General features: G+C 35.2%; 1 protein-coding gene across 1 annotated transcript in view; it reads right to left on the bottom strand.

The window, feature by feature from the left end:
• The window catches only part of LOC126480691 (glucose transporter type 1), a 321,263-nt gene that overhangs the window by 267,814 nt on the left and 27,704 nt on the right, over nt 1-25,745 (bottom strand). Inside the window, exons 4-5 of the mRNA XM_050103930.1 lie at nt 12,475-12,495; nt 1,919-2,225 (exon numbers count right to left, since the gene is read on the bottom strand). Of these exons, the coding sequence (XP_049959887.1) occupies nt 1,919-2,225; nt 12,475-12,495 (328 nt within the window). The remainder of the gene's footprint in view (nt 1-1,918; nt 2,226-12,474; nt 12,496-25,745) is intronic.

The raw sequence follows: 25,745 nt of genomic DNA, 5'->3' as shown, positions 1-25,745 counted from the left end.
TGAAAAACCACATTTCCACTAATCACACAAATTTAAATGAGACACAAACTCTTTCATTTTGAAGGAATCATTTGTAATTGAATAAAATATATACTGCTTTCTCTTAATAGCACTTCAAAAAGCGATGAATTGTAAATATTAACTACTACATTTGCATAATTCAATGCTCCATGAGTAGTAACATTTTTCCCTCCTCATATGCCCCAAATAATTTTATCACAATACTTCTCTAAAGTCCTTAATTTCTTCATGAAGAACAGAGAGGTCCATATGATGTAATGTTTTGGGAGTAAATGTTACACAGAATGTGATATGCTGCAGATTGGGATATCCTGCAGAGGATTTTCAAACCTGTTACAGAACTACATTAGTTTTAAATCCAAGACTCATTGACTTCAACTGTTTCGAATTTCCACTATATTGCTGAGTAAGTAGTACCATTTTTGAGCCTGTTTGGTCAGTATATGTTTAAGAGATGTTATCAAATAAGCATGTAGTGTATTACTGAAAAGTGGTACAATGTGGTGCTCAATGTAGTACAATGACTACCACCTGTTGGTAGGGCAAACATATTAGTTAGGTTCACATATAAAAGTAAGCACTTGAAACTACAGTTTAAAACTTTTCTATACTTGTCAGTGTTTGTGTATCTTGTTAAATATGATTTCCTGTATTTCACTGTAATTTCTACTAAATGTGTTAATAGGCCTGTGTGGATTTCATCAGGAAAATGGTTCGTTCATGCCTACTTTAAATAGTATTTCAGGTGCAGCAGCAGGCTTAAATTCCTGATGCGAGATTTGTAAGTTTTAGCATTATTATGGAGCATACAATAGTGGAAAAACCTTGTGGTTAATTTCAAGCTCTCTAACCTACTTGTGGGCAGTCCAATCAATTATGACACTTGTAATATGAAAATGTAGGCTTTTCTAGGCACTGATAATGACAACTTTGCTTAACAGGAATACAATGGATGGTACTGACATCCAGATTATGAAAACTGCCTCAAGTTATGTCTAGTGTAGAACAGTGGAATTGCTTTGTGTGATTACCTTGGAGAAAATACTGTCTGTGTAGTGAGTATCTTCAAACTTAAGAATTGTGCAAATACTTTATTTAACAAGTTTCCTTCTAATGCTTAGTCACTACTGAATCAATTGTTGTAAAGAAAACTTTAAAAGCAAGGAGTTCTACTTCTATAAAACCACTAGGAAATATACAAGGTCAATAAATTATGCAACAACTGAAAGAATTTCTACCATGAATAATCAAAGAAAGAAAGAAAAAAATCAAAGATAGATTGTGCAGTACTTTCGATTATTATACTGATATTTGTTGATGATGCATAGATGAATTAATGTGCTCCTCTGCACAATATACTTAAATGACTGATCTAGTCATAACCTTCAAGTAACCCAAGTAATGATCTAGTATGTGCTCAATACCTAGCTCAGCCAGAAGTGTTTAAGTCCTGCAGTAAACCTATGTAAGACTGCCTATCACAGCATCACTAGAACACTAGTTACAATAATTTCCACAAAATGGATTGTCAACTTTTTTTTCCAGTGAGCTTTTTGAATCTCCATGTACTGCTTATGATAATGAACATAGTGATCCGCAAAGTATGTGTGCGAAGGGTATCAGGAAAATATAATAATATCGCCTTGCTAAACTAGCCTGGTAATAAGTTGAAATGAAACAGAACGTTACACAAGCATCAGATGAGTAGAATTGTAAACTAAGCTGTCATGTCCATCACCATCGTCATCATCTTTTAAATCCACAAAAACAAATAGCAGCATAAAAGTTACCAAAATTTAGGCAGTGCATGGTTATAAAACTAACAGTCACCCTGCAATGTGTAAAAAGAAAACAGAACTATAAACAGAAAAGATGAAGTACAGTGTTTGTGACCTACCTGTTCTAGAAGGCGAAGCTTACGACGATGACTCTGCTCGCCCAGTCGATCAACAAATTCACGCAGTTCTTCAATCTCTTCTTTCACTTGCTGGACAGTATCCAGCTCGTGCTTGATGGCCACCATATCACGCTTCACCTCACTCACTTCACTCTGGCACGACTCGACTGATTTTGTGAGCTCTTGTAGCTGGGTCCGGATCTCGCACAGTGCTACAGACGTTTCAAATTGTCGGTCTCCTCTCGCCTGCAGCTCATCCAGCTTGTTGCTCAGGTTTGTGCTCATCACGCTCACCTGCTTCTGCAGACTGTCACCCCCCCAATTTCCTGTTACAATAATTCTGTCTACTTGTGTCAGTAGATAATTAAAATTAAATTTTGAGAAGGAGAATGACATACTTAATTTTTATTTTTTGAATTGCTGATAATGCCCAATCATTCTCATGCAGTCCCTCATACATAGTAAAGATGCTGTGTATTAAATTCAAATGAAATATAAATCAGTCTAATTAATGACAGCTAGACCAGCAATTTCAGGTGAATGCTGCAGTTTTTATAGGCTTACAGAAAGCACATTCCAATAATGTATAACAGAATGTTATGCAATATTTTGCACCAAATGAATGAACCTTCAAAAATCAGATAATACTTTATAACTGAATGGAAGGTGGATGCAAAAAGATATTCTAGGTGTATCATCTTTCAAATAGAAGACTGTTTGTTCTAAGAAACTGTTGATAAGTAAGTTAAAAGTAATTCTCTTGTTTAAGAGATTTCTAGCAAGCAAACGGAATCATTCATTCCCAGTAATCAAATACACTGCATACAAAATAATCTGGAAGGGGATGCTCCACATTTTTCTTCTGGGAAGGGCACATATATGTTAGTAAATACTACGTGCAAAATATCTTAATTGCGTACTGTTTACTGAGTAATAGTACCTAATTTTTTTATTCCTGTTGCTGCATGCAGCAGTTTAATGAGACTACATTTATTGTAATGATGGAACAAACTGCTTGAAGATAGCAGGAACTGCTAACGATGTGGTTGAATAGTATGTTACAAATAACTAGTGCATCCAACTTAACTATTATTTTCACGCCAGTCTTTCTGTAGTTGTTGATGCACCTTCCAAAATACTGACAACTTGTAAAACAGGACATAAAACTTTAATCAGTATTCAAACTAAATGACAAAATGGATTAACGAAAGCAACCACAACAAAGACATTTCTAATACAAATACAAAATAAACTACATGTAAATAGAGGAAATTGAGCAGAAAATTTTACATGATGTGTATGCAAGAATTAAATTCCATCACACAAGGTGGTTAAACACATCCACAATACACCACTTTCAAAATAAATATAGCATATTTTTACTGGTTTTCAGCTTTTATCTTCACTCATTAATACGTGGCCCTCTTCTAACAATTGCTCCTGGAAAATCAACTTCTTGTATCTCAAAAATGGTTCCACTGCATGTATTTGCTAATGATTCAAAGTATTTCAACCGATGTTCCAGAGCATGAATAACAAGCATGTTAGCCACACATTTAGTATAATGATTGAACAAAATAATTTGTAAATAAATGGAGAAAACACTTTGTACAATGTGTGATAGCATGAACTAATGCTGGAGTATGAAAATATTATCTTTGATAATTGCACGATATGCAGCATACAGAGCCCACCATATCCTACTTAATATTCTCAGTACATATTCCTAATTACTTAAGTGAGGCATCATTAACAAAGAAGGAAATTTACTGATCCCCACCGAGATTTAATATTATCTCAATAGCCAAAATATGAATCCTGTTGGGGTACACAATCTAAATTATTGTGTGTGTTTGCATTTCTTAAAGTTGTGTAGAAAGCAAAACAGGAAGAGAAAAGCACCATCTGAACTGAATGACAATACAACTTGCAATTGTTCAAATAATGCGAAAGGTTTTGACTACACAGATGAGGTGAAACAGAGCTCCTAGTCTACGCGAGCAACAAGATTTTGTTTGACACTGATGGAACTGTGCATCTCAATGGCATGTTGGTCATGTGAGGCCTCTTAACAGCAAGTCCTTTTTACATATTTCTCACCATGACCTATTTACAATACTCCAGTACAATTAAATAAAATTCACATTTAGTTCTACACAGCCTTTTTGAAAACACACTATCAAAATTTAAAACAGGCAGCACTGTTTTTTTAGCTTATGAATCCTAGAATTTTATCAGATTTCCAATCATCCTGATGTATATTTCCCTGGAGATACATGAAATGAGCTGTGCTCTTGTTGCTGTGAGCAGTTTTACTTGACTTTCTGCTAAGGACTTTTACAGATCTGATTTAGTCGGAGAGGAGGAACTTGCCTGAACAAGCAAGAAACATAAGGCTTCTAGAGAAAAAAATGTTAATTCCAACAGAAAAACAAATTTCAAAAATTTCATTCCAACAACATTTTGCCTATAATCGATAACTTATTTTTGTTCGGAGAGACTACTGAAATTTACAAATATTCTACACACTCAGTAACAAGGAATAACGATAAAAAAATAAACACTGCGTAAGTGGTGTTGCTATGTCAGGTCCCTGCTGCTTTTCATTAATGCAATATAAACAAAACTGAAGTTATTAGTGTACCTATGCCATATTCATCCTACATCTCAATGCTGATCACATATGCCAGAAAAATGTAAGGAACTAAAACTGAAATGTGTAAGCCTATGCTCCCAAAAATATTGTCTTCTGCAGAATTACAGACGCAGTTACAAGGGAAATGGAAATAAATATTACATTAGTAAACTTGACAAAGATTTTCATATTAACAGTAACCATATTTCTGTAGGCCCCACAAACAGTTTCTTATTAACTGTAGCAATATTTCTTTATCATTTTACACTTGCTATGTCAGAGAAATTTCATGAGCTGATGTGTGTTTCGCACCATGTGCTGTTGAAGCGGCCATATACTATTAAACTGTTTTGGAAATAGTTACAAATTAATGGTACATAGAAGAGGTGTTACGAATTACAACAAATAAAAAAGTGATCTACAAATGATTTTCAGTGCATTACTCTCACATATGAAAGAGGGAAAACTTGTATGACTACTCAACAGAGTTCAATTAATTCAGTTATCAGCAAATAATCTTTGGTTAAAGTGAACCATATGAATTAGAAATAATATGACAACTGGAAACATATCAATGTCCTGCTCTTTGTTTTTAATAACTGTAATTAAATGCTACATCTTATATGCTATGTGACATATGCTTTTTATAATGTTAGTAAGGGAATTAGGTGACAAATTTGGCATTTTGGTTTTTGGTCATGTTAACAAGTATATCTTGTATTAATTTTGATTACATTAAATAGTCATTCTCCTTCCGTTCATTCAGCGATTTTTTTAATCTTCTGAAACAATTTGCTAAGTTTTAAGACATGCAATAGCAATTTCAAGTAACTTATGTGACATCAGTAACACAGGCATCTTAATTCAGTTAGAAATAATAACTCACAAATGTTGAAATAGTCTTAACACAATTACAGCATGCTGAAACTTTTGTTGCAAAGTAAAGAACACACAATTACATTAATAACTTATGAACTCCATCAAGAAACCCCATAGATCTTAACACATCTAATGAATGCACCTTTATAAACGAGTGAGTGCACCATGCAACTTAGTTCCCTCCCCCAAATGAGTGCATTATTAGTGACCCTCTGATTTCCACTTTTCTGTTAGTGTAAATGATATTAAGATATATGACTTACAAAATGGTTTTGTAATCATCTGCTTCAGCAGTATTTTTTGTGGGGCAAAAGTTTCAGGAAATCATAAGGTTCAGGACTATATACAAAGAAGGATTTTTCATTTGCTTAAAATAATTTACTTCAAAACATTACTGGAAAGTTTACTTTTATGGCTGATTCTCATTCTCAAAAACAGATTTCCAATGTTTAGATTTTTTAAACAGATTTAGGGAATTAAATTATTTTCTTTATCTTTACCGAAAAAGATCTCCAAAAATGAAAGCAAAATCAATAATTTTTGCTTATTAAGTGGTAGCAGACAGGTTTAAAAACAGAAAATTTTCTTGAAATATGCCAAAAATATCTATCCTCCTCTTCTGAAGTACTTATCCACTTTATGGCAAAAATGTGTAACAATGATCAACTACATGAATTTCTTCATGAAAACAGTCAGTCTCGCCTCAACTTTCACTTCTCAGAATTGCTCCACCTACTTGGCCGAAGAGTAGATTACCAGTACCTACAAAAAAATTCAGCCTGATGTAAAACTAATTATCCCTCTCAAAAAATCGCCTCCTGTTATTGCCTTTGTTTAATATTAGGAATCAAAATTAGAGGGTGAAGGAGGGAGAAGTGGAGTGTGTGGAAGACATCACAGAACGCTACACTGTGAAAGGCACAAGAAATTGCGACTGTATTTACATCTAATAATATTGTGATAGTTGAATGAAATACAATTTCTTTTTATTTAATGATTCTGTGCACACAAATACACAAAGTAGATAATGGTCATGTATGATATTTCTTGAAATGGTTTTTGTTTTCAGCGAAATGATAAAATATCTTGGTGCAAAGAGAGTCAATTTTAACAATCCAGTTTGGGCTAACACACAATGAACTGAGAGGAAAAGAGAGACTGCAGAATATCACGTCTATCAATTTCTTATAACTGCAGTTACAAAATATTAAAGTCATTTCTTAATTCACAGAGAATGTAATGAGTAAAAAACAATGGAAATATGAAATAGAAACTTAGTTGATTAGTTACATAATTATTTCTATTTAGTTTCAGGGAGTGAGGAAGGGGAGAAATTTTAGTAGGTAGGTTGCACTGCAGTATGCTTGGTGGTAAATATCCTATTTGTCTCTGCTACTATCCAGATGAAGGGGCAGTAAAATGGAAGACCTATTAGTTTTTAACTAAGGATATTTTGTCTGAGTAGAGTTAATTGCAGCTACGTGTGAAGGACTATCAATGTATTAAACATATGCAAGGTGACAGCATCCAAGCTGAAGACAGCATGCAAAACATGAACGGTGAAAAAATTCACTTCACAGTAATCACTGAACAGTGAAGAGTTCTTTCTGAAGTAGCTACAGAGCTAATGGAATATGTAAAATAAAAGCTCCAACACAATCTTGAACCCTCTTTCACTGTAAACTTAGTCAAACTGAAGCTGCACACAAACATCTGTGGTTGATAGAAATTGTGCTGAGGCTGCTCAACATAACCCTATCGATAAGCAGTATAACCTTATAGGTAATCTTCACTTTGTTTCCAAACCAATTTTCTGTACAGCATGCACACCAAAAGCTTATGAAGTGCCCTGTCAACTTCCACTAAACGCTGAAGTTGTTTGGCGATGGTGTGGGCTGCTGTTTCATAACATTCTATTAGTCTTAATATTACTTTAAGAACAAATTATGACCTAATAATACATGGTCATGTGTGTGTGTGTGTGTGTGTGTGTGTGTGTGTGTGTGTGTGTGTGTGTGTGTGTGTGTGTGTGGGCGCGTGCGGTCGCGCGCGCGCATTGATTACCGAGTTCTAATGTTAGCGTGGTTGATCGCTCATCAAAATGTGCTGTGTATTATTTCAATCACTACAAAGCTTTCAAAGTAAAGCTGAAGACTTCTGGAAGGCATTACTCTAATTCTATCATCATTCTTCCACCCTCTTCCTCTGCACACCCCCCCCCCCCCATAAACACATAAAAGAGGGAGGGAGGGAGATATATATTGGGGAGCGAGAGGTGAGTGTGTTTGGGTGGATGCAGAAAGAAACACACTATCCAAACTAACCTCAATATATTACCTTACTTAAAAAAAAAAAATCAGAAGTCAATGTACTCTGGATCTGCACATGTCAACTACCCAAAAATACATTTAAACTTCCTGAGAGACTAAAACTGCATGCACTTGCCCACAAAAGGCAAAGATCTCGACTTCAAGTCTCTGTCTGGTACGCAGTTTTAGTCGGCCAGAAAGTTTCCTATCAGCAGACACTCCGCTGCAGAATGCAAATTTCATTCTGGAAATAAAGTATTTGCAAAAGTATGTAATAAAGCTAACTCTCTACAAATCAGTGGCAAGTTTTAAAAACTGACAGAGGTGGATAGTATTAAGAGACTTAATATATACACACACACATATTGACCAAACAGCTCTTGTAAGGACTGAAACAGAGTCAGTGCCTCCTCAGTAAACAAGTTTGGAAGCCAGCCTTATAAGCAGATTACCCTGATGATGATTCATTAGCAATACAAAAACAGTTAAGGCTGGAGACAATACAACAGGTACAGCAAAGTAGAGTGGAAAGTGTCATGGATAGTTCACTTCATACTTTAATGAGCAAAAAGAAGCAAGATAATGGGTGGGACAACCAGCTGGTGCCAGAATAGGTTACTTAGATATAAAATAATTACAAAATGGAAAGAAGCAAAAAACAGAACTTGTGGAAGAAATGATATAAAAAAAGGAAATGATATTTTTGCTATGTAATCGACAACTGAATACAATTTGAAGAAATTAAAAAATGTTGGCATAGCAGGTGCAAAAGGTAAACTTTAGTTAAATGTCAAAAAAAAAAAATCACAAATAAATGTATGCTTTACACTGAAAGTCTGAACAGTTAGCAAGTCCTGTCCTGCAACTACGAACAGGATGAGGTGGAGATGGATGAGAAATGTGGAAAGTGTTTTATTCATCTCATAACACGTATAACTTCAGAATATACATCTGATGTACAGGAGACATGTCAGGGTTACAATTTATTTATTTAAAATTTGTCAAGCTTACAATATTACTTATTGAAGACTTTATACAAGGTTATTTCTAACACTATTTCAGAATTTGCATCCTCTTTGACTAACATAAGTTTTTATTTCATTTTAAGGATCCAGCCAAGGTATCACTTCATCCTTTAGTAGGAGGAGGAAGAGTATAAAGTGGTTTATGAGGCAGAAACTGACAGTCCAATAATGCATTAGAGTTTAATTTGTCGCTTAGAGGTTTGAATAGTCAGAATGAATCAGTGAGATACTGTTGAAGTTAATGCAATCAGCAGGAGCTTCAGAAACCAGAAGCTTATTTCATATCGTGGCTAGATGTACAAAAGAGGAGTTTCTGGAAAAGCATCAGTGACAAAAAGGCACGAAGAATAATATGCACCAATGCTAAGGTTCATAATGTCTTGCTGAACGTAATACACTATCAGAAACATTGTTACCTGTGAAGAGTGTTTCTTCAATAAAAGAATGAGCTTTGCTGGTTTCAAAACCTGACAATGAATTATGTGACAGGAGCACAGTATTACAGGGATGCAAAACTTGATAACAATAAAACTGGAAGAGAGGAAACTGGAAACACTGGTACTTCTGTCTTGGAACCACATGCATATAATGGATGGATGGATGGATGGATGGATGGATGGATGGATGGCTGCATGATAGGTTTTTGGATGCTCAGCATCATGGTCTCCAGTAACTAACTCTCAGGTCAGCTCAACAGCCTGCCTACTATTTATTTTGCTAATCTGAACAGTATTAAAGTATTTGAACTGTGATGTAACCAAGGATGTTTAAGAATTGAATGCATAGATAAAGTATGAACTGAAGATATTTCAGAAAGAATGAGTCAGAAACATACTCTGTGTGAAATGAAATATTGTAGGGCAGACAAAGACACAAACATTGAATAGATAATGGAGGATGCTGGATGAAGCCCATATGCAGAGATGAAAATACATCATTGTACAAGCTAAAGAGGATAGGATCAAACTATTCAAAAGACTGATGCTGTAAAAAGAAAAGGTATAATGCAGTACATGTTTAACAACGATAACCTTTTCTGAAATAATGATGCTACAATCATCACTGTTGATTATGCCCAGACATGGTTTGGGGAACAGGATTATTAGCTACAACAGTCTACTGGGCCATCAGAGTCTCAACTAACATGCAGCCAGTCAGTCATAAATTACATTTGTATGTCAAGATAAAATTAGTTCAGTATTGTGCTGTTCTTTTTCCTTCAGGAGTTTTATTATTTTCGTAACCAACTGTATCAAATGACTCATTAACAATGAACTAGTTAAAATTCTGGGGACCTGCCATTTCTTTCTACATCATCATCATTCACTGTTTCACTTGCCAAGATGGAAATTAACAATTTTATATTGACTTCCAATAATGCAACTAAAAACAAAATAAACTGGCAATGTTTTGCTATAAGGTCGACCTAGAGCAGAGAACTTTCATCAGCTCATCCACTGCCTACCCCTCCTGCCTCTCATTTAAGTTTGTTTTTAATTAAGTTATTATATAGGAATGAGTATGGTTCTTAATATGTTTAGAGCACTTCAAAAGTGAAAGCAACTTTGTTCCAAAAATAATAGTTCAGTAGGAAAAAAATCTCTCACCAATGTACAACAATGTGTACCAAACACTTGTTAAACGAGTTGTTTTATATGTGGTTTGGCAGACTTTCATCACTGGTTTTCACATCTTTCTTTTGTTATTGTATATTTTACAGTGTATGAAATAGTGCAAAAATTAAAGGTGCTAAGAGTTATTATTTAGATAAAACCAAGAGCCTTTTAAAAATACATTATCCTACAATAAATTCTAACATCAAAACATTCACATGACAGGACAAAACACACAAAACTTAAGTAAGTTAAACAAAAATTTTTTATTCAACAGACATGCAATAAAAAATAAGAAGCTGCAAAACTCTCCACCAAATCATATGAATATTTAGGCCCTAAGAATTCACAAGCATATTTTTGTTTCGAAACAATAAAAAAGTGGCTGCACAAAATGACAGGAATTTACATGCACAAAATAGATTTGCATTTTTAGTTCTCTTAAGTAACTTGTTCCCTTTCTTTTGGTTCAACTAAGTGGTGTCTATCACTGATTCATTAGTTACCAATCAGTTCTAATGTTCCATCATTCTTCGGTTTCACATCGCTGCACCTCTCAGTGGGACTGGGAATCGGTCTGTGTTATCACAACTGCAGCTACTGACAAATTTCTGGTGTTTTATAGCTTTAGTTGTGTTCAACAGCAGCAAATAAAAATATTTTCTAGAATGTTTCAGACATTAGTGAGTTATAGAGTAGTAAATTTTATTTTTTATTAATGTCAGTCTTGAAATGCATTGCCATTTCAAATCACAAGATCTGTTAAGGAAATGAATACATGTGAAGTTAAAATTTACCATGCATGATATCAGAGCAATTAGTTACATTTTTTTTCTTTATTGTATTAGATTATGCATCATAAAATGAGCAGGAAATATGACTGGCTATTTTCACTGGACTGAACAATTACATTGTAGTTAAGAAATGAAGTGGTGGAGCTCTTAAAATTACTTTGTTCACTATGCACCATATTGGAATATAGCTCTACAATCCTCCCTCACTCACTCATAGTAAGTGCTTAATTAATACAAAAATATTTTATTTAGTTTTTGGTATGTAATTTTGAAAGGAACATCTTACATTTGCAATTGCATTAACAATAAAAGCTGATGATTTTATTCAAATAAACATTTAGTATAATTTTTATTCCAAGTCATTCCTTCAACATCAAATTATTTGTTGTTTACTGCATTGCTACAGCTAAATAATAATGATGTGCTTCCTGTTCCATATATCTGTGTAACAGTTTTATGCTTTGAAACATCTAACGAGTGTGGCAAGTTTTTTTGTCATGAGGAGTATTAAGCAACTCAAATGATTACTACATGGGTTTTAAAAGGCAAAGACTTACAGTAATTTAGGAGCATTTAATATTTAATATTTCAGAGAGGTGAAGAGATGGAAAATAAATATTTCAGTACCCTTGAATTGGCTTTTCCAGTATATCCCGAGTTTAGTGTCATCCACAGTTCAATACAGAAGGCCATATCCATATTGTAACAGGAGTAGAAATTGCTACTGCAAAATGTGTGTTCAACTATCTAGGGGCAGCATTAATGACAGGAAATATGCACAAGAAATTTACTAAATGAGATTTTCGTTTTGTAAGACAGAATGAAATATCAGCCCATTGTTTTATTTTCTTCTTAATGTATATTTTCTTTTCTTTTTTCTAATGCAATGGGCTGATGAGAATTATAATGAATAGCAGATGGTCTAAGTATCAAAATGGAATCAGTGAGAGCTGTATAATTTTGAATAGCTGCCGTTACTGGTTTTAAGATTGATGCAAACTGATGCTGTATCAATACAAACATCACATTACTTTTTGGATTACAGGCCAGGGTAATCAGCCAGTATGTCCGAAGTTAATTTACTTACTCACAAAACTTTCCAATAAATTGGTACGATAATCTATGGATATTACAAAGAGCACAAAAAAGTATTTTAAATGAACCACATTCACAGCATCTGTTCTCAGTACATTACTTCACTGGCCTACCATGGTATACTGTTTGGTGAAAAGTTTTCAGTAATGAATGAAGGTTAAATTAAGAAAAAATAATAAATAAAAAGAGATGAGGTTGATATTTACCCGTACTCCCGGCTGCCTCCACTATAAAGGAAAAGAACAGAAAGAGGAATAAAAATGGAAGAAAGGGTACTGCTTATAGTCTCGATAAGTAGTTTTAATGCATGTCAGTTTTTTTTTTTACTGTGAATAATACATTCTGATACCTTTTAATACTATTATGTCTCTAAAGGAAGTTACCGGGAGACTGCATGGCTGAAACAAGCAGTTAGGTACATATGTTACAGCAAATGTAATTGGGAACAGCCTTGTGAAATGAGACATTTGTAACAATGTGTGTTAAATAACATTCATTCCATCCAGCAATTTTTGTTGCCGTGATAGCTGTTTCAGTAGACAACAGAATCAATAACAAAACTTGAGCTTGGTTTGGTACCAGGACAAGCATAGGCAAAATTTATGCTTCCTCAAAATCTTAGATTAAAACAGATTCTTTTCTTTGTGCACTAAAGGGTCCTTGTTGTCAATAATACTAAAAGATATTAACACAGATAACAGAAGATTTTAATTTTTGTATATCAAATTACTTTGTGGCTAACAAATGATGGAATAGAACTGACATGTTAAAAGTGATGGTTAAAGTATTAATTTGTCATTATAACTAATGCAGTATACACCACTTCTACAAGCATCATCTGTTAAAAGTGGTGTTAAAATATATTATATCTATGAATATTTCAGAGGAACAATTAACTACAATTAATTCCAAGCAAATAAATTCATGACAGTAATGGTCAGTTTTAACTAAACCACTCCCATGCAAACACGATTATGTAGGTCAACTGCAGCAACATTAAGTATGGATTATAAATTGCAGGCAACAGCTAGATAACAGTTCTGATATGCATTTTACCTAACAGAAATATTGCTATTGATACATGAATGAATTGCAAGAAATGAAAATACCACAACTCGTGAAGTAAGATGTTCATATGTTTGATAGTACTGAACATACAAGATTTTTCAACAAAAATTGCATAGGGAATGAAATGATAGGGTCCATGCAATGCACAAAAATATAAATTTTGGTATAAATTCTCACATGTAGTCATTTCACAAAGCTGGAAAGGATAATATGAAATGTCAAGGTACTTGTGAATTCGTTTACAATAACTCATAAATCTCTACAATATTTAGTTTAAGTTATGATGATTAAGAAGCAACAAAATTTCAAACAGTTTGTTGCATTTGTTAAGGCAAAACGCACTTAACAAAGATGAAAGGTGACTGATTCCTATGGCAGACAGTTGCCTATATATGGTTTGAGTTACTGATTTCATACTAGGACACCCAAATTTTCCATCTATTCTGTGCATGATCCTTAAACAAGATCAGTAAAGTGAAAGTTAAACTGACTGTATTTATGGAACAGTGAAGCCAAAAGTTTATTGAGTTTTAAATATCAAACAAGATTTTAGTTGGAAGTAAAAAGCTGCAGTGTAGAAACTGTACACTAAATGCTAGCTGACTGAAAAACAGCACAAGAAAAATTATTATTGTAACTAACTATATGGGTAATAAGTTTTATTCAGAATTCTCATTACAAATTTCTATAAAAATGTGCACAATCACAAACATATGAAGGCAATAGTGTATATTACTGTCTGGATGCCAAAGATCATTTTCATTTTATGATAACTCATATTTCAAAAGACCAGTTCTTACACATTTTGGCCGGTACGTTCACCTACATTCCCGAAAGAACTGGTAATTTTTCAATTATGCATCTCAGTTTATTCCTCTAGTAATTTGGAAACAAGTACTGTAAATTTATAAAACATAAAATGTAAAACATATGAATTAGAAAAGTACCCCATGAGCATTTTATATTAGATTTTACATCACAACTTGAAAAATTTAGATCAGGATAAAAAATAGCTGTACACTATCAAAACATTGTGGATTTTTTTATGAAACCAAATAAAAATTAGTAACAGTCACATTCACCAGATAAAGGGTTAACAAATTGTTTGACAGCAGCAGCACAAGTTGTCAACAATTAAGCTTTTGGAACCAAATATTATTTCTTTTAAAATGTGAGGGAAACTGCAAAATGGAAATACCAACTACACTTGAAAAAAGTATAAAGAATAGGCTATGAAGTTACTTAGATCTCAAATACTGTAACTGGCGAGTTATAATGGTGACTCTAGCAAATTATATTCAAATATATGAACCATTGCAAAATAGTAAAACTGTATGGAACAAAATGTTTAATGAATGCAGGTGATAGAGTAAGGATGTAGATTCACAAACATGATGGCTGTGAAAACAAAAAAATCTATTAATGGAATACAGTTGGTACAGTTACTGGGAAAATAAGAGGGAAAACAGAAGGAGAAAAAAAAAAGATGAAAGAAGCCATGAGTAAAGGCATGCACAATTATGAATTCATGGTACCATGAAAGGAAATGAGATTATAAATGCCAATATGAGTAAATGGAAGAAAATTTAATGAAGTGTGTTGTGGTATTCTTGCATGTAGCACACAGTTAGTACCACTGCAGACTTCTGAAGCACTGATACAAAGATTAAAGAATAAAATTGTTTTAGCAATGAATTAAGCATGCTAATTTTGTGTGTCTGCTGTAGATGATCTTTATTCTTCTCAACGGATATACGTAATTTTGTCAAAATTTGTTTATCTTGCTATATATATATATATATATACACTGTTGCTATATATATATATATATATAGCTAGCAAGATAAAGAAATATATATAGCAACAGTTTGTTGCGAAAGCTTGAATTTTGTGTGTATGTTTGTGTTTGTTTGTGTGTCTATCGACGTGCCAGCGCTTTCGTTTGGTAAGTCACATCATCTTCGTTTTTAGATATATTTTTCCCACATGGAATGTTTCCCTATATATATATATATATATATATATATATATATATATATATATATAAAGCGCTGGCACGTCGATAGACACACAAACAAACACAAACATACACAAACATACACACAAAATTCAAGCTTTCGCAACAAACTGTTGCCTTATCAGGAAAGAGGGAAGAAGGGGAAAGATGAAAGGATGTGGGTTTTAAGGGATAGGGTAAGGAGTCATTCCAATCCCGGGAGACTTACCTTAGGGGGAAAGAAGGACGGGTATACGCGCGCGCACACGCACGCACGCACGCACGCACACATCCATCCACACATATACAGACACAAGCAGACATATTTAAAGACAAATATGTCTGCTTGCGTCTATATGTGTGGATGGATATGTGTGTGTGAGCGCGCGCGAGTGTATACCCGTCCTTTTTTCCCCCCTAAGGTAAGTCTTTCCGCTCCCGGGATTGGAATGACTCCTTACCCTCTCCCTTAAAACCCACATCCTTTCGTCTTTCCCCTCCTTCCCTCTTTCCTGATGAGGCAACAGTTTGTTGCGAAAGCTTGAATTTTGTGTGTATGTTTGTGTGTCTATCGACCTGCCAGCGCTTTCGTTCGGTAAGTCACATCATCTTTGTTTTTAGATTATCCCACCTTCCCCCCCCCCCCCTCTCCTCCCCTACTCCCAAGTCTTGTTATTGATTCCCACTGCAGTTTTCTTATTCTTTCAAAGCTTTCATTTTCTTGTATTTTACAAAGCAAATCCTTACTTACAGTTGGCTGTTATTAATTTGTACGTGATAGAAGTGTTGTTACTAGTTTTGTAAGAAATAATTTTGACAATTAAGAAAAGCGTATGGTTATAATTAACCATTATTTAAATGATGCTATTTTAAAACATATTTTAACATTGTAAACTCTAAGGAAAACTGATGATATGAGAGAGAGATAGAGAGAGAGAGAGAGAGAGAGAGAGAGAGAGAGAATTGTGGGGAAGGGGGAGGGGGGGATAACTTCTGAAAGAACTACACGGTGTACAACTTTGCTTCTGCCGTTTGCCGGTAAGTAGCGGTCGAAAGAAACAGATCACAGATGTCAGGCAGTTAGCTTGGACCTAGGTCAGCATAACCTCATTTAAGCATTAGTCAATGTGTGTCTGCATCATAAAGTTGTTCTTGATTGAAAATGTCAGTATATGAGTCAAATTCTCGTCATTTGTGGGAGGTGTTACTGTTTTGTTTCAATATGACGAAAGCAGTGGCTGAGTCTCATCGAATACTCTCAAGTACATACAGTAAGGATGCTATTAGTGAAAGAACATGTTTTGAGTGGTTTCAACGCATCAAAAATGGTGATTTTAACGTCATAGACTGGCATAGTGGTGGAAGAGGGAATGTTTTCAAAGATGTAGAACTCAAGAAGACTTGGCATGATTAGTGGGAATGACACAGCAAGCCATTTCAAAACGTCTGAAGGCTATGGGCATGATTCAGAAAGAAGGAACTTAGGTCCCATGTCAGCTGAAACCAACAGACGTTGAACAGCGTTTGTGTGTTTGTGTTTACAATAACCCTAAACGCACAAAATCATGGAAATATCGTGGCCATGCTTCCACATCGACAGCCAAACCGAATACTCACGGCTCCAAGATCATGCTCTACATTTGGTGGGACCAGCTTGGCGTCATACATTATGAGGTGTTAAAACCAAGTGAAACAATCACAGGTACTCATTATCGAATGCAATTAATGTCTTTCAGCAGAGCATTATAAGACAAATGTCCACAATACAGCGAGAGCCACGATGAAGTGATTATGCAGCATGACAATGCTCGACTCCACGTTGCAAAAGGGGTCTAAATGTACTTGGAAACATTAAAATAGGAAGTCCTACCCCACCCGCCGTATTCTCCAGACATTGCTCCCTTTGACTATCACTTGTTTAGATCAATGGCGCATGGCCTGGCTGATCAACCCTTCCAATCTCATGAAGTCACAAATTGGATCAATTCATGGATCGCTTCAAAAGATGAAGAATTTTTTCGATGTAGGATTCGTACACTGCCCAAAAGATAGGAGAAAGTAGTGGCCAAAGATGGAAAATACTTTGAATGATACATGTGTAACCAATTTGTTTCATTAAACCCCAAATGTTGGGGAAAAAATGGCGGAAGCGAAGTTGTACACCTTGTACTTGAAAATTTATGTTAATCATGAAAGCTATTGTTCAGTAAGATAAAATGTACAATAGCATGCATAGCCCTGCAAGATGACTGAAGGAAAAACTAGACATGTCATGTCCCAGGTTTCAAAAGAGGAAACCACAAGAGGCAGTGGTTTACCCAATGGACAATGACCCCTTGAAGAAATGAAAGAACACTTTTTGGCATTATGTGGATGACTGTGCGCTCTAATAAACACAATAGGGTAACCTTATTGCCTTTGGAAGTCTTACATAACAATATTATACATCAGTCATTAAGACAGTGGAGATAGCATTAAATGAACAAAACCATATTTTATAATAGTGATTCATTGAAACAAAATGCAAAGATACTTCACAAGATCTATGTCATTCCCATCCAGCAGCAACACTTCAGAATGCGATCAGTTTGAATACTCTTTACTGTCATCCAAATGTACATACATCTCCACTATCATTTATTTCTCATTCTTGTGTTTTGCATAGCTCTACTGTGTGTGTCTCTCATTTTGTGTTTCTAAGTCAGGCAACTGCATATGTCTCTGCCGTCTTTGGCACCTCTTTGGGAGCTTGAAGAGCTACTTTAGGGTTTTAATCATCTGGTAAATATCTATCATCAATTTTGAAAACCTAACACAAAAATTGATCATAGGCTATGAATACAGTTTAGTTCCAAGCACAGAGCCAGAATTCAAGGCCATTTGATCATGGACAAAATGAAGAGAGAGCTGGGAATTTGGCACTAACATAATTTTCTGCAGAAGGTTTCTGTAAGATGCTGACAGCCAGTTTCTGAATTAATATAATAATTAAGAAAAAAACTCTAGTTTCATTATTCTTCTCATCAGCAGACAAGATTTTTTACCATAATCAAACTGTATAACATGGGGAAGAAACCAGAATAGTTTCAAAAATGACAGTACTATGAGCTGCCATCCGTACATCAAAAACTAAAATTGCAATAACCAGCAGCATGAATTACCAGTTTTGTCTGAGCTTTAAATGATTTCAAGCAATAAAATCCATCTACATCAGTTTGTTAAGAAACATCTGTAATTTCAGAATAGGTTCCATCAGACAACATCAAGTATGTGGAAAATTAAGGAAGTAGTTGGGTACAGTGGTTCCACGTCACAATCACATTTTTCAGCTCTACAGACAGAGAACCATCATTGCATATTGAACAACTTTTTTTTTTGTTCACACTATCGTGTTTGCTTTGGTTGCAGAACAGCTTGGCAGATGATAGTAGTATATCAGTCAGCATTTACTGGAGCAGAGTAGGAAATTAATTGCATTGTAACTACAATGATACACTGATAAGCCAAAACATTGTGACCATAGCCCACCACGAGGTTGGATACCACACAGTGATGTTGCGGGTACACAATGCACTATGAAAAACATGTAAGCACAGCAGACACAAACGGGCGATCACCCTAGCGAAGATATGGGCTACAAATGGGGAAATACATTGAGATAAATAACTTTGCAAAAAGGACAGACTATTATTACACAAAGCCTGTGAATGAGTATCTTGAAAATGGTGAAGCTGGTCAAATGTTCAGGTGCTACTGTCTTTAGTCTCTATGGCAAGGGGTAGGAGGACAGTGAAAATATTACTGGGTGCTAAATGGTTAGATGTCCACAACTGTTTACAGAATGCAGGGTTTGGAGGCTTGTCCATTCTGTAAAGTAGGATGGATTGTGATGGGTGTCATCGCTGTTGAAATAGCACAATGCTGGTGCACGCATTAAGGTTTCGGAGCACACCGTTCATCATATTTTGCTGAATATGGAGCTCCGCAGCAGACAACCTCTATGTGTTCACATGCTGATCCAATGACATTGTCATTTATGATTGCAGTGGGCACAGAACCATCTGGATTTGACCATTGATCAATGGAAATACATCAGCTATTTGGGTGAATCACTCTTTTGCTACACTAGGTCAGCGATTGTCTCCACAAATGCTGTCACCCAGGTGAGCAGTCGTTCAAAACATGCAGCTCGCCACAGAGACAGGCTGGTAGGAGCAGTATTATTCTACAGGAATTTCATCTTTCAGGAGTATAATTTGTTTCTCGAAGCCAGAACTGTGCTACTTGTGCTACTGTGATCTGACCAACATTATGGTGAACTAATGTTGACATCTCTAGGACCAAATTCACCTGTTGTAAATCCTATGAAACACATCTGGGTCACTATCAGGTGCCAGCATCGTCCACACAAATCAGTGGCCCAATATTTATGCAAATTATATGACCTGTGTATGGATATCTAATGCCACATATCTCCACAAACTCACCAAAAAACTGTCAGATCCATGTTAAGCAGCATCAGTGATTTATTTCGAGACAAAGACAGAGACAAAAAAAATCTATCAAGCAGGTGCTCGTAATGTTTTGGCTCATCAGTGTCTATAATCAGTATCAACACCAAAGTTAAGATGGTTTTGCTCTTCCACTATTTTGATACACCATGGATGAAACATTCTGTGAAACGTTTTCATGAGAAGCTTAGCAGACTGGTCTGGCAGCCAAGCTGGTCACACATGGAAATGAATGATGCAATGTCACTAAGTCGTCGTCATCACATATGTCGTGGCTTGCATTTAAATACATCAGGGGGAAAAGCCTGTTATAAAGGCCATCACCGATAGCATTAGATTGTATCTAATCCAGCATCCACCCAATCCCAGTAACCTCTAACATTCACCATACTTCTATTTTAGGATAAAAGAAAATGGAAAACACGATGTGAAAGTAGATCTAGTTGATAATAACATGAAATCATCACTGTTTAAAAATACTCCATCAGAACATAATAAGCCTGTTAAACAAAAATGAAGAGCTGCTGCTTCCACTTCAAGATGCAACAAAGGAAGCAAATATTTATGTACTCTGTTTAACAGAGCATCATCTAGGAGCTGCAGAAATTGAGCAGATGAAGTTGCAAATTAGATCTAGTTGTTGTAGAAACAACTTAGAACAAGGAGGGATAGTAATTTTTATTAACAACACTCTTGGGTCATAGACTCTAGATAAAAATCAGAGCCACATTTAACAACATTTTTAATGCTGTGCAACTAAACTAGAACTAGAGAAGTAGTCCACTGTAATCAGAACAATCTACAGGGCACCACAAGAAGATTTCCCGAAGTTCCTTGCTCAGCTAGGAAACAGCTCTTATGCAAATTTACAAGCAGAACAGCAACATCACTTATGTGAAGATTTCAACATTGACTAATTGTATGTAATGATAGCAGTCATATATAATTAGAAACATTGATGTCTTGCTTTAACTTACACCCAATGATCTCATTTTCAACAAGTGTAGATGACTTCAGCAAAATTGCTAATGACAATATTTTTGTGGAGCCCACATATGATAACTTTCATAAAAATACAGGCTTTAGTAAACGTGCTACCAGTCCATGAGTGTCAAATGGCAATCCTCAAACTCGAGAACAGGGCAACAGTTAATGAACTCTAGTTAGGCATGTTAAAATTTTGAATAATGAATGTACCCAATGGATACGAAATTTAATTCATTTTTAAATCTACTCTCAAACAATTCGATGCCAGCTTCCCAAAAAGACAAATTAAAATTATTTCAAAAGCAAGTATCAGAAAGACTGGATAACTGTAGGAATCAGCATATCGTGTGACAGAAAAGGAAACCTTACCTACAACAGAGGGATAGCACAAACAAAACAGTAAACATACACTATAAGGGATATTTAAAATCAACATGCACTATGCTGAACAAACCAACAGATCAAACAATAAAACAAAAAGTGTATGGAAAATCATAAAATCAAAAACAATCATGGACAAAAAAATTAGAACAAGCAGGGGCAGCCCAGTTAATGGGAAGTGCAACAGATCAGAATAACCTGTACAGGGCAGCCTCAGAATTTAATAAATTTGTTCGCTCTGTATTTGAAAATGTTGGAACACAAAACACACTGCCTTCCTCAGAAGCCATAATCGTCGTCTTAACACACACCGATGATGATGACTGCACTTCACTTTACTTCAAATCCACAACACCTAATGAAGTTATAAAAATCATAAGTTCCCTAAAAAGCATCAGCTCTTCTGGGTACAATGGACCATCAAACAAGGCACTAAAATTATTTGGTGACTTTGTAAGCAACGTAGTGTGTTATTAATTTATTAGTCTACGAGAAAGGGGGCATTTCCTTATAGATTAAAACTTGCTACAGTGATGTCAACAAACAAATGTGGTGCGGGACATGTAATGTACAGATTGAACCGGAACTCCACCAAATAGCTTTCAAAGGTAGCTGTAAGGAGGCCCAAAACAAGGAAAAAATGTCTAGTAAACAAGGCTCTAAATTGCATACTGTACATTAAGAGTACTTTTTCATCTTCACTACTCTGAGACATCTTACTGAAAGCTCTCTGCTTTCCATATTTTGAGAAGTGGTAGTTTGGACCAAAACAAGAAAAAAGCATTTAGCAAGCATAGGCTGTGAAGTGCAGACCTTAAGAACTATCTGCAGTTATTCATCTTTGCTACTGTGAAATATGTCTTCTACTGAAACAAAGCTCTTAGGTCTTAAGGTATGCATTTTAGAGTCCATGTTTACTAGACTTCTTTTTTCTTGTTTTGGTTCATACTACCACCTTAAAAAACTTGTTAGTGGAGTTCTGCTTCACCCTATGTAACTACTGGCCTTTCTCTCTGGCACTAGTTCTTTCAAACATATTTGAGAGGGTAGAGTACAACGGGCTATATGAACTTAAAAGGTATCCTGTGGGTAGGAATTTTTTAATTTTGTGAGTGCTATACAGCCAGTTTCCAATTTATTTTTATTATTTGGTCAGTACACATGTTCCTGATGTATGTTTGTATTTTCAGCAGTTTTGAATATTCAGTTTATTGTTGGCCATAAAGAAGGTTATACATGTTTTCAAGATCTCAGTCAATTTTTACTTTCAAAGAAGATAGATCAAAGAATTTGCATTAAATTTTGCTTGAAAAATGGAATAAAGAACAGCACCACATTCAAAATGTTGACTGCAGCTTTTGGCAAATGTACTATGAGTAAGACAAGAGTTTATGTGTGGTACAAACATTTCAAAGAGGGTCAAGAAGAGGAAGGCAATGACTATCCTGGACACGCTAGCACACAGATTAATGACAATAATGTGGAAGTAGTAATGAATATGGTTCTGGAAAACTGCTGAATCACCGTCTGAGAGATTGCTGATGATTTTTCTTTTTCTTCCTTTTTTTTTGGGGGGGGGGGGGGGGGAGCGGGAGTGGAAAAGGGGCGCATGAAATGCATAGCATCAAAGTTTGTTCTGAAATTGTTGAATTTCAACCAAAAACAATGTTGCATAGAAATCGCTCACATTTTCCTTAACTAAGTCAACAATGATCCAGAACTTCTAACGAAGCTCATAACAGGTGACGAAACATGGGTACACAGTTATGAAATTGAAACCAAGGCTTATCAACCAAATGGAAACTGCCCGAAGAACCAAGACTGAAACAAATTTGACAAGTTAGATCACAAATGAAGGTTCTCCTCATTGTTTTCTTTGATTACAATGGGATCACATATCAAGTTCCAGTCTTATGGTCATACAGCCAATAAACCTGGAAATTATGTGCCATTTGCCTGAAGCAATCTGAACTGTGGTGAAACCCCTTGTAGAAATTGCATCATGATAATGCTCCTGTTCACACCTCAATGCTTGTTGGTGATTTTTTGGGAAAAAAACAAATTGCTTTGCTACTTAGCCACTGTATTCGCCAGATATGGCCCCTGTGGCTTCTTTCTATTCCCGAGGCTAAAGATAATCATGAAAGGACGTCATTTAGTCACCAATGATGAGACGAAAACAAAATTGCTGAACACAAACTGAAACTGTGTTCCAGAAGTTTTTCCAAGGAAAAAGCGCCGACACAAATGTATTATATATGAGGTGGATTACTTTGAAGAGGACCAAGTTGTTGATGCTAATGAATACATAAAGATTCTTTAATAAAAACAAAAATTTCTGTGGTCTTTGATCACACCTCATAAATAATATCACAACATTGTGTGCTATGTATGTTATATTGTGTGCCCAGTGTGCATATTGTTTGATGTATCATATGCGCCAATAAGCAAGACACACTATTCAAACGACTTCACCATAAATAATAATGAATACTCATATGGAATATTTATCATGTTTACTTTTTTCCTCTCTCTTTTTTATGTAAGATTTTACTCTTTGACTTGTCTTACATCACAGCACATCCTTCCTACAGAAAGGAATTTAACAGTCCCAAATGTAAATTGCTCAATCAATCCATCAGAAAGGAAGATAGTACTAATTAGCAAATATATTACTGAACTTTTTGCATTTTTCTATACTTATGGCAACTAAAAGCAATTGAATGTGCACAAAGAAAAGCATATGTGACAATTCATTTTTGTTTCACCAGAGAAATGTATACGTCATATTTATTTACAGAAAAAAATGGGTAAGGAAAAAAGACAGGTGCTGGGCCCATCTGCTGGATTCCTGATGTTAAGAAACCAATGAGGAGCTAATGGATACCAAATGGCAAGTAGAGGATACCACATAACAGGAAAGTCAAAAATGAACATGAAAAACTTATCAGCATAACAGGCTATGCAGAAAAATCTTTGAGGAGTTCTGTAGTAAGTAGTGAAAATAGAAGATAGATGATACTAATTAGCACTGATGAAAATAGCGCTACTCCACAGTATAAATTTGATCACATGATCTGAAGTTTAGTTAGCCTCAAAAGTGGGATGTAGGACATAAATAATTTGAATCATTTCATTTTGCATGGCTATGTCAAGAGTATTTTCGAAACTACTTCTGGACTACAGTGATTATTGCTTATTACTGTATGTTAGCAGTAAAAGTAACAAGAAACAGTGTCACATGGTCAAGTTAGGTAATTTGAATTGAAGGTGAACAATTGACCTTCATGAGAATGGTCTATTGTAGTGATATATTACAGATCATACGGATATGCAGTCGCTACAGTGATACAAGATTGGACTACTGAACTAAAGAGTCCCACATAATTCGTAATTCCAACTACAGACCACCAAAAGAGAAATCTGTGCAACGCTACATATGTCTCGTCTTTAAGTTTCAGTTTGAGTTATGGCAATATACAGCAGTTCTGGTACCGATGTGCCAAGAACTTACTGCACAATCTGCATGTGTGTGCTATGCCACAGATTGTCAACATATATTCTTTGCACAATATAGTACACTAGACAATAGACCTTACTGGCTGCAATGGATTCCTCGGTATATTGCCTTCCAGCGAGTCATTATTTCAGACTAATGTGCTGGCTGAACAAACAAGAGACTCTACAGACACCAATGGCATCTCTGTATGTGCACAACCTTATGGCTCTATTGGATGAATTTGTGACATTCTGGGCATTATTTACATATTAGTCTAAATCCTAATTGCCCAAACAATAGGTGTTCTGTTGAGTGAGAGATACAGGAGGGAAGATGCAGAATCTCAAGTGATACATTTCCTTCACTGCACTCTTTGAGTTCTATTCCAATAGAACAAGGTTTGTTTACTTTTTAAAAAGACTGCACCTTGATTAGAATGTACCCAGAGTTGCATTAGTAATTAACCAGCTTAAAGCATGCACCAGCTAGATAATACAACTATGCTTCTGATTATGATGGAAAATATTTTGATCCATTTCTTGGAGATTTAAGCAAATCTCCGCAATGGTCACGCAAGTATATGACCTTACTGGCATGCTTGGTAGAACAAAAATTGCGAATTTTTTGTATGTCATTTTATTTGTTTAGAAAACTGAATACTCACTAACAGCTTGACACATTTCACCAGTTTCATCCCTTTAGTGGTCCCTCTCCAGAAAGAAGTCATAAAAAATCTAAATGAAGATCATTTGTATTTCACTAGCATATAAACATTTAGTAGTGTACAAATCATGAAGTGCAGATGGACCGAATTTCATGTAAAGAAATCTTTCCTTCAGAAGATGTTTATACTTATACTATAGTACAGAAGCGTTCTAATTTGACTAATTTGAATTTAAGATCTATTTCCTACAAGGAAAGACTATCATAGTGATTTCATCAAGATATAGTGTGAAATTCAAAATTGTATACAGACTTCCTATCCATCCCTCATTCCATTTTTAATATCCACTGTCAAAGAATTTCTTAAAATTA

Source organism: Schistocerca serialis, chromosome 5 (assembly GCF_023864345.2).
Source record: "Schistocerca serialis cubense isolate TAMUIC-IGC-003099 chromosome 5, iqSchSeri2.2, whole genome shotgun sequence".
Classification (NCBI taxonomy): domain Eukaryota; kingdom Metazoa; phylum Arthropoda; class Insecta; order Orthoptera; family Acrididae; genus Schistocerca; species Schistocerca serialis.
Note: the sequence above shows the minus strand (reverse complement) of the source record. Positions and strands in the feature narration are given on the sequence as shown.